This window comes from Chelmon rostratus, chromosome 12, assembly GCF_017976325.1.
Source record: "Chelmon rostratus isolate fCheRos1 chromosome 12, fCheRos1.pri, whole genome shotgun sequence".
NCBI lineage: Eukaryota > Metazoa > Chordata > Actinopteri > Chaetodontiformes > Chaetodontidae > Chelmon > Chelmon rostratus.
Genome location: NC_055669.1, coordinates 6,735,849 through 6,745,919, shown reverse-complemented (window position 1 = coordinate 6,745,919; position 10,071 = coordinate 6,735,849). Strand labels below are relative to the sequence as shown.

The 10,071-nt window shown below is 40.5% G+C and overlaps 1 protein-coding gene across 2 annotated transcripts; it reads left to right on the top strand.

The window, feature by feature from the left end:
* The first annotated feature begins 173 nt into the window (after window positions 1-173).
* On the top strand, window positions 174-8,959 carry hhatla (hedgehog acyltransferase like, a). 2 transcript variants are annotated; one of them, XM_041949316.1, is made up of 13 exons: window positions 174-509; window positions 1,593-1,720; window positions 3,124-3,191; window positions 3,336-3,449; window positions 3,983-4,003; window positions 4,241-4,435; window positions 5,433-5,642; window positions 6,177-6,348; window positions 6,580-6,724; window positions 6,831-6,866; window positions 6,970-7,171; window positions 7,286-7,427; window positions 7,784-8,959. In XM_041949316.1, the coding sequence occupies exons 2-13, from the start codon at window positions 1,615-1,617 to the stop codon at window positions 7,924-7,926; spliced, it is 1,554 nt and encodes a 517-aa protein (XP_041805250.1). In that variant the 5' UTR covers window positions 174-509; window positions 1,593-1,614; the 3' UTR covers window positions 7,927-8,959. The 2 variants fall into 2 exon arrangements, with proteins under 2 accessions (XP_041805250.1, XP_041805251.1); XM_041949317.1 differs by lacking the exon at window positions 3,983-4,003.
* The last annotated feature ends 1,112 nt before the right edge of the window (window positions 8,960-10,071 follow it).

Below are 10,071 nucleotides of genomic sequence, written 5' to 3'. Positions count from 1 at the left end.
CAGTGTTTGTGATTGCTCAGATTTCATTTAGTACATTGTGATGTTTGCATATGCCTTTTTCTCAAGCCTAATCCATTACATTCTTCACTCTTTGACTGGAGACTCATCAGATGTTTGGTGGCGTATCACATTTAATCATGTATGCTGGAGATGCTGCCATTGATTGATGCGACTGCTTTCCTCCCCGTTTGTAACCATTGTCCCGGAGTGTTTTTGCGCTCCAGTAAGGTCTGATGGGCTCGACGTGGACCACCCCTCACTGCGGTGCAGTAGTGAAAGATAAATATATCCCCCTCCACCTCCTCCTCCTTTCGTTGAGTCCGCAACATCCTGACTGGCCGGGGCTGGTGATCGCAGGCAGCGGCAGCGGCAAGCCCCCCACAAGACGGATGAATTAGAAAACCTGCTGTAGCCACCGCCACCCCCTCTTTTCTTTTATTTGTTTTATATAGTGAAGAGTCGGGCTGTAAACACTGCCGCCCTCATCTTGAGTGTGAAGCGGATACAAGGTTAGTAAAAACACATCTCTTTTATTTATATATATATGGCTAAATAGAAGACTAAGAGAAAAATCAATGCAAAAGGCCTGTGTGTTACCGGCTCTGTACGCCTGAAGCAGTGAAACAGAAAACCTCTATTTGCATGCAGGACGCTTTGCTGGGGTCCTGCATAGCCATGGTTACACTTTGGCATGGAAGGGACTTTTAATGCAACTCCTTTAACTTCAGCTCAAAGTGCGCGCCCTCACACACACACACACACACACACACTTAAGCAGGTGCAAGTGAGTTTTCCTCCACTGAAAAGTGACCGTCTATCTGTTTTCTTTATACGATGCACCATTCTTGGTCATTCCAGTCAGTGCTAAATATTCCGTGAAGTGAGTCCCCAGCGCCTCTCAGATCACATAGCACTGCAGCTGCCTTGCTGTGCAGCAGACCAACTGCGAGGGCTATAATAGGAAGGAGAGGTAGGGTTGCGCAGCTGACGATGCTGATTCCGAGGAGCCAGAGCTCTGCAGTCCTATTTAAGTCACTGCCCTGTCGATCCTAAAGGCTTATTAGTAAAATGCCACCTCTTTAAAACACCTTGTTCTGTATCTGGCATGAAGGACATGTGCTGAGTGGTGTTGGCACAGGGTACATTGCTTTAATCACCATAATGGGTTTCTATATGTATGCATATGTTTTTCTTTGCAGAGGGATTAAGTTGTTATTGCACTTGACCGTGTTAGATGTTTTAATTCAAAACTGCTAAATTGAACAATCTACAGTGTTGTATGTAAGGGGGAACCTTTCATGTGGTGCTGTTAGCAATAGTTAACTCAGGGTTTGTCTTATTATTCACACCATTTCTAAGATAAAGCTGTTAAAGGATGCTGTCAAGTGAAAGTCTCGTCCTCACAATTATCAGTGACATCTGTACATCACCTGCAACACGCTGGTTCAATAGACTGTAATCCTCAAACCAGCTGGCTGATTTTTCCCTATCATCCATTGCTCGTTTCAGGTGTATCTGTTTTCTTCACACTCATGCTGTTTGCCTTCAGACAGGTCTAATAACATGTGGCTGTTCGCTCCTCAACCTGTTAGGCTTCCAGTGTGCTGATTCACCATGGGGATCAAGGCTGCCCTCCCCAGATATGAGCTGTATCTCTACACAGCCGTACTCAGCGGGGCCTTGATATGGGCAGGCAGTTGGGTATATGAAGCTTCAAGTGGTGAGTGCACAACATGTCAAGATATGTCCAAAGTACACACAGTCAGTGTAACTCAGGGAGAGCTTTAAATCAATAACACAATGCTCGAGTTTATTGAAGTCCACTGAAATCCATTCTTATTTGTTGAAGTCAGAGCAAATGACTGCTTTTTCTGCTTCAGAGCTGCACCAACTTTATAGTTTAAACAAGCAAACAAAAACACTTCAGTCAGCACTATCAATCAAAACAAACCTCACTGAAAAATCACCATGTAACCACGAGAATTTATCAAATTTATCAAAATCTACTTCAAAAAACAACACATCTACCTTTAATACTGCTCTATTAAAACTGCATAGACCAGAGTTAATTTAGCAGATTGGAAGAGACCCCCGTCCCCTAAGGAATTCCTGCATGGTCCTATTAATATGAAGACAATTTAAAGACGCTCCAATTAGCTGTGCAATTATTTTCCTGACGGAGATATTTCAGACTAAGACTCAGTGCACTGAGCCAACCAATCCCAAACATTTGATCCTCATATACTGCCAAACGTTAGCATGTATTCAGACAGTGAAATGCTGAAACTGTCCTCTTCTCTCACTAATCTGAATGGACTCAGTGTAATCTGGCGAGTGGTACCGTCTGTCACAGTGCTGTCAGTCATCATTTTGTCCTGATTCTCTTTCTTTAGCACTTACTCTCTGACTCTTAAAATGGTCATTTTTGGCTGCTCTATTCGTGGGCATTTACACTGCTCAGGTCTGCATGCTACAGTAGCACTGTAATAGAAGCCTGGCTGTGTTCCCAGAAGTAAGAGGCTTTCCCTGACTGACCCTCACATTTTGATATCCTTTTTCATGGCCATTAGTGTAATCAGGCAAAGCTGTAAGACCTACTGTGGGGATGCCTGCCAATCTCTTTTGCTGCTGTGTACTGAATGTTTCAACATCAAGGCCAGGAGTCTGACTATTATCACACTTATTGTTATATTCATCATTCCTGTCTTATAGTTTCGTTCAGGTTATGCAGCGAACTAATGTCCTGCAACCAGATTGGGACTGTATGAGTGTAGATGTCAGCCTTAAAAATAGACAAGCTTTGCAATGAGTACATTATGTAATATCTGATGTTTATCAAATGTACTGAATGTGCTCTCACACCTTAAATTCACTGTGTATAATCCAGCAATTACACCAAATCTGCTCAAGCGTTTACTCCTACAGGGCCTTCTTTTCAGAATCATTATTTTAGCTCACAAAGACCCAAGAAATAAAGCTGCCCACACACTCCTCAACCTAGAAGCATTACCATATATTACCATGACTTGAAATTTTAATGCTATTGATTAAACACTACCGCTAATGCACAATTTCCAACATTTTGTTTGGTGAATACACCTGTATGTTTTCTTCTTTATTCAGAGAATGTAAACAGAAAGACCTTCAAAGAAAGTGTGAAGCCAGGATGGCATTACTTTGGCAGGAAAATGGTAAGTTGCCCACGAATATATATGTATGCAAATATGTATAATCCTTTTATATATCCCATTGCGCTCCATAACTGTATTTGGTGATGCAAGATGTCAAAAGAGAGCGGTTGTCATGCGTTATTAATGCGTCTTTCTTTGCCACAGGATGTTGCGGACTTCGAATGGATGATGTGGTTCTCTACATTCCGCAATCATATCCTTTTTGCTCTCACCGGTCACGTTATCTTTGCCAAGATATTTACTCTGCTAGTTCCAAAGGTGCGTGCAAGTGTGTGAATGTCCATGAGCTGTAATCTAAATGCTTACGGGTACAATGGGATGTCTCTTATTGTGTGCTTATGTATCTATGTATTGTATATGCACACACACACATATGTGTGTGTCTGTGTGTATGTGTTTGCACTTGTGTGTGAACACAAAGCTTTGCCCCAGTCACGGCCATACATACACGAGTTTGTCTTTGGTATGTGGTATAAACACATTAAATGCTAAGCCACATTGTGCTGATGTGAACAGTAAGGCTTTGGGCTGTACAAGTAATTCACTTCAGTTCCAGTCAGTGTCATGGTATTCTTTCCTATTTGACTGAGTGAAAGTAATTTGTCATACTGTGTGTTTGCACCCCGAGGTCTAAAACATTATTGACTGGATGCATGAGCTGCGTTCTGTTGGACTGTGACGCTGTCTGTTGAGTGTACCAGTGATTCATTCCTGTGAATAAATTGACATATTTAAAACAGTTTAATATGTTTTAAACATGTTTTCTGTCTTGTTTCATGCTTGCAATGAAGATTGGTATAGATGGATGTAAGGTAACATTAATAAACTTGTGAATTTTAGAACGTTTGCCATGTGTTTACATTGAACCCCCCACCCCCCTCAACATTTCATCTTTCCATCCTAAAGTATATCCATCATTGTAGATACAACTGTGTTATTATACTAACATCACCTGTGTGTTGCATTGAATTATAATAGTATAAAAGTATATATATAGTATAAAAAATCCTCATTGCATCACCCTGACGCTGGCTCCTCTTTACCCACAGCACAGATCCTTGATCTTTGGTGTGTACGGTGGTTTGGCAGTCCTGATCACGATGGGCTGGACCTTCATGGCTCTAGTTCTGTCTCACTGCATCATACTCTACAGCGTGGCCCTGGTCAAGAGCAAGTGGATGTGCTTTGCAGCCGGCCTGGCCACACTGTCCTCCATCAAGCTGGAGCCCTATAACTCTTGGCAGGTTAGTGGGTGGTTCTATGGTGCATAAACACTGAACGCTCTATAGCGGACGTTGAAGGGGATGTCTGTATTATGGTTGTTACAGACCAGGAGAAGGAGCTGAAATAAATTTGTAATGAAGAGGTAGCCAGTGGAAATATTTGAGAGCTGAAGTGACATAATTAAATTTTCTGTATTGTCAATGAGCTGAAGGCTACAGGAGGACCAGTGAACAGGACAATGCGACAAGGGCGGTGCAGTAAGGTTAAACAGCACAACCGTCTGTACTTTCAGATAAAATCTAAATTGTAAAAACATGGAAGTCCTTAAATAACGATAAACAAATGCATTAAAGGAGTGTGAGGGTGTTACAATAAGACTTTGTTGCCTGTCATGACGGTAAATTCTCACATTACAGCCACACAAGAGACAGACTCAGAACACATAATTATTTGAATTAAATAAATAATAAATAAGAAATTAAAGAAAACAGTGACATGAAGAGGTGTGTGTGTGTGTGTGTGTGTCTATGTATGTATATATGTATATATACAGTATATAAATATAGACAGTACCTTATACTAATGATATGAAGCTAATATATCCAAAATAATATACATACAATATACATACACACACAAAATGTTATATATGTGTGCAGCATGTATAATATACACACTGCACAATAATAATACCATACCAATACCAATATATAGTTAAGAGATGTTGAAAATGATATCATAATATACTATAGTATGTTATATAAAATGACAGTAATGATAATCAAAGTAATTATATAGTATTGTATCTGCATTTAAATAACATAATTGAATGTGATATAGTATTAGATATATTCCTACTTCTACAACTCGTAATAATAATAATAACAATAGTAATATATTCAGGGATATTGCTCTAAAATGCCTGTTTCAATGTGCAATAATGAAACCAAATAGTTAGCCATCCAAATGCAAAATGATGATGTTCGAGGCTCAGAATAACTCTGACTCCTCCTTCAGGAGTCCTTGGTGACTGGCTCTTTTGACCTGCAAGACATCCTGTTCTATGGAGGCTGCGGCTTCAGCATCATGCGCTGTATGAGCTTTGCACTGGAGAACTGTGAGAAGAAGGATGGCAACTACACATTCTCTGACCTGCTGAAATACAACTTCTACCTCCCCTTCTTCTTCTTTGGACCCATCATGACTTTCGACAGGTATCATGTCCAGGTGAGGATTTAACATTCAGCTGAAAGTGGTGGCTAGACCATGGAGGAAAAGTGAGTGAAAGTGAAAAGTGAGCAGCCAACTTTGACGGAAATTTGACAGCAGTTCTTAAGCCATCACTCATGCACATTGTACTCGAGGACTCCTGAAGGCTCATGTAATACCCACACATATTTCATGTGTTTATATAACTCCATTTAAAGATAGAGACAGAAAAAAGAGATTTTAGGGTGATGAATACCACATGAATACAATGGAAATGGCTTTCTCTATATAGCTGGAATTGAGTTATATACTCAGATACTAATGATGTACTTTACTCTACTGTATGTGCCCATTATAAATCATTTTTAATGGAACAATTTTTGGGATCAACCTGGTTAAAGATCTAAGTACCATTACTACTGTTAGAAATAACTTTTGAATGCATCTATTACTAGACATATCTCTCTCAACTGATATACGATATGCTGGGATGGTTTTATAATTTCACAAAACAATGATGGCTTGTTCACCAAACTGTTTTTAATTCCACAGGTGAACAACACCCAGCTGATTCGTAAGGATAGGGAGATGTGGAACATCACCACCAAGGCCTTGTTGCATCTGGGAGTCATTCTGGTGGTGGACGTCTTCTTCCACTACCTCTACATCCTGACAATCCCCAGTGACATGAAGCTGGTCACCAGGCTTTCTGACTGGTGTCTGGGTGAGTCAGATATATGTTTCCACTCTGTTTTCATGTGACTCACATCCAGTATTTACTAAAGGGATAGTGTCTATTATTGGCTCTGTGCATCCATTTTACGCCAAGTACTGTGTGCTCCATCAAACGGGAAAATCTACCACCTGAGTAGAAGTTCATAAATTAATGTTTCTCAACAATTGCCATCAATGTGCCTTTAGGAAACCTGCTCTGTTTCCATGTTTACTTTTGCAGCTGGTCTGGCATATTCCAACCTTGTGTATGACTGGGTCAAATCAGCCATGATGTTTGGTGTCATCAACACTGTGGCTACACTGGACCACCTGGACCCTCCTCAGCCTCCCAAGTGTATCACCATGCTCTACGTCTTCGCTGAGACGTACGTTTGACTTGCACCTGTCATGTGCAATCTCAAGAAATCGTTGTGTAGTGTCTTTGTTGATCATTGCCAAACCTTGAAATTATGGAAAATTTGTCTTTTTTAGGCACTTTGACAGAGGCATCAATGACTGGCTGTGCAAGTGAGTGTTTGGGTTTAAGATCATGGGTCGACATGACAGAACCTACAGTATGGAGATTATTTTCCTTCTTCATCAGGATGAAACTGAGTTGTAATTTTTGCAGGTATGTTTACGACTTTATCGGCGGGGATCACGATAAAATCTTCAAGGAGCTCCTGGCAACCATCTGCACCTTTGCTATCACCACCCTGTGGCTGGGCCCATGTGAGCTGGTTTATATCTGGTCCTTTTTCAACTGCTTTGGCCTCAACTTTGAGCTGTGGGTGGCCAAGTTCTTCTCCATTCCACCATTTTCTACCATCGAGGTGAGAAACAAGATAAAAATCATTCTCTTTCAGCACACAATCAATACATGCAAGTATGCTATGTGTTATTCTCTGTGCCATTTCTCTTCATGTACCCGTGTCTACTGTATCTAGGGTGCAATGGGCGAAGCCATGTCACGCAGGATCCGGGGTGTGTTTAATGCTGCCAACTTCTGGGCTATTGTCCTCTACAACATTCTCGCCCTGAACAATTTGGAGTTTGCCAAACTGGTGGGAAGACGACTGATTTTCAAAGGTAAGGAGTCACAAGGGTATATTATATAAAAGTAAACTTTAAGGCTTTTCTGCCAGTTCTAGTCAAAGCGAAAACAACACAGACAGACATCAAAGTAACAAAATCTCAAGAGATGCCGTCCTCCAGATATCACATTACTTAACATTGCCTTTGTTGCTTTCTTTCACATCAAATAAAAGAATCTTCACAACAGAGAAGACTGGGGGTTGTTCATAAAATCATCTCCAGTCAAACATGTACGCAGGGCACAACACAATGACAGCTATATTCCTTTAAAGTCATTACTGTTTGTTTTATTTCTTCTGCTTCCCCCCTTCATTTCCTCCTTCTTTCTCTCTCTGTGTTTTTCCTTCCAGGGTTTCCTCTGTCCTCCCTCTCAGTGTTACTTGTGACCTACTGTGGCGTGCAGCTGGTGAAAGAAAGGGAGAGACAACAAGCCCTGCTGGACGATCCGGAGCCAGTGAAGCCCGTGGATGGTGGCAAAGAAAAAGCAGAATAAACGGGCAGAAAAAGTGACTTTCACAGACTTCGTGGTCAACAGCACCCTCACATTGTTCCATCCTCGGCCTTGTGAACTGCACCGAACCAGACTGTAACAGCCAGTCAGCACCTACTGTATATTGCTCACAAGCCCGTCCTTTTGCTTGTGTTTGTCAGAAGCGAGGCAATGTTTTGAACTGTGAAATATCCTCAAGTGCACTTGCTGTAGATAATCGCCACGTCCTTTGGCACAAACCCACCGATGGTGCATTTTTCTATTTGTATAAAAGATTGTTTAGCAAATGATAGGCCTGCCAAATATTTTATGAAGCTATACCTAATAGTATATATAAGGACATGAAGTATTGTAAAGGAACAACTACTTTGCTCTGTGGGGTTGTCTCCTGTCTTCACTTTTGATTTTTCTCAGATTTGGACATTCTTCCTTTTTTTAATCATCATCATTATGATTATTTTTAGTCAGATGGGCTCTCAATTATGCCTTAGACACCTTGTCATCACAATGTTAATGAAAGGGTTAAAAACTTGGAATCAGGGTGCAATGTATGGAGTGCAATGTAGAAAATAAACAAAGGGTGCTGTGTGAGTCCTCCACAAAGCTTGCAGCTGATTGTAATGTATATTTGCTCTGCTGTCTCTAAACAGGTATACAAATCCTAATGTATAGCATAGTCTAATTGAATGTTTACTGAGAATGTATTTCATCTCTGAGACTGAATGTAGATTCAGAGAAGGACAGCTTTACTCCACCACCGTATCGTCTATAAGAGATTACTGTAGGTGTGATGTTTGGGCATATCTTCCCAACACCTTCTTTCACATGATCCAGGCCCACAGTCCACTATGACGGGCAACAGGCCCAGGAGGGAATATCGGTTAGTCTTATCCTGCCTGTCACCAGAACCTGCTGCGTGTCTTCCGTGCAGCAGGCGCTGAGAGTTTTTTTGCAGATTGTCATGCCCTTTCTCAATGTAGGGTTTTTATTCAGAGGTGTTCATTTAAAACGTTTGACTCGAATAAAGTTTTGTTTCATCGAAAAGGGACACAAGTAACAGCTGTGAGTTTGTTTTGTTGCAGCACAGAGAGGAATTCAAGTTGTTGTTCGATTGGATGGAAAAGCAAGATCTGCATTAAAACATCAAATCATTTAGTTTAAATCAATGGAAATGACCTAAGAAATAAGACCCTGTTGGATTTTATTTGCACCATAGTGAGACATTGTCATTTATCACCACAAGATGGCCCAGTTTGACCAAAGCTGATCAGTGTAATTAACACATGCATGGTTACATTTTGAACGATGAAAACAAAATCATGGTTCATCTGCACAGGTGTAGCAGTTGTGTGTGTGTGAGGGACAACTTCAACTCTTTCAAACGAGACACACTCACAGCAGGAAAAGCCCCGGTTGTAAACAATAAAATGGTTGATTTCCATTTAGCTGCTTCAGTTTCAGGGTCCTGTTACAGTGCATACTGGCTCCCTGTCACACTGCATGACTCACTGGGACACTTGAATAGAGCAGAGTCATTGTTGTTATTTGTAACACCTGTGCTTTTCCTACTATGACAAGTCAAAATTCCTGTCGTGAAAGGTCAGAAGATCTATTCTGTGTATGTAACACGTAGTTCCTAATTCCTACAACTCATTTGAAATGATCATGAGATCATTTAGTGATCTTCACTCATTTTGTACGTTATAACCATGAACCTCAAAATAGCCTTTACACTGAGTCTGGCCACAGGTGATACCACTCCCTCTCTCCACACTTCATATCCTTTCAGTAAACAAAGAAGCAAACATTCCATTAAAACAATTACATGGTCAGAATGACAAGTAATTAAAAAGAAGTGGTACACTTGATCTTCCAAAATCATCATCCAACAGGTGCCAGTGCTGTTTAACACAATGGATGTGTCTCTGACTGATATAAAGTGGTTACACATATTACACACATGTATGTGTATGTGCGATTTATGTGAGCATTAATCATAATCCTCATTAATTACTTATGTTATGAATGATGAGAACAATTTGACTTGTTATCTAAAAGATAATCAATTTCATTATGGACCATTTTGTCATTTAATCATATTTGAATAATTATACAATTAATGTCTTATTGAGTGTTTCATTGCATGTG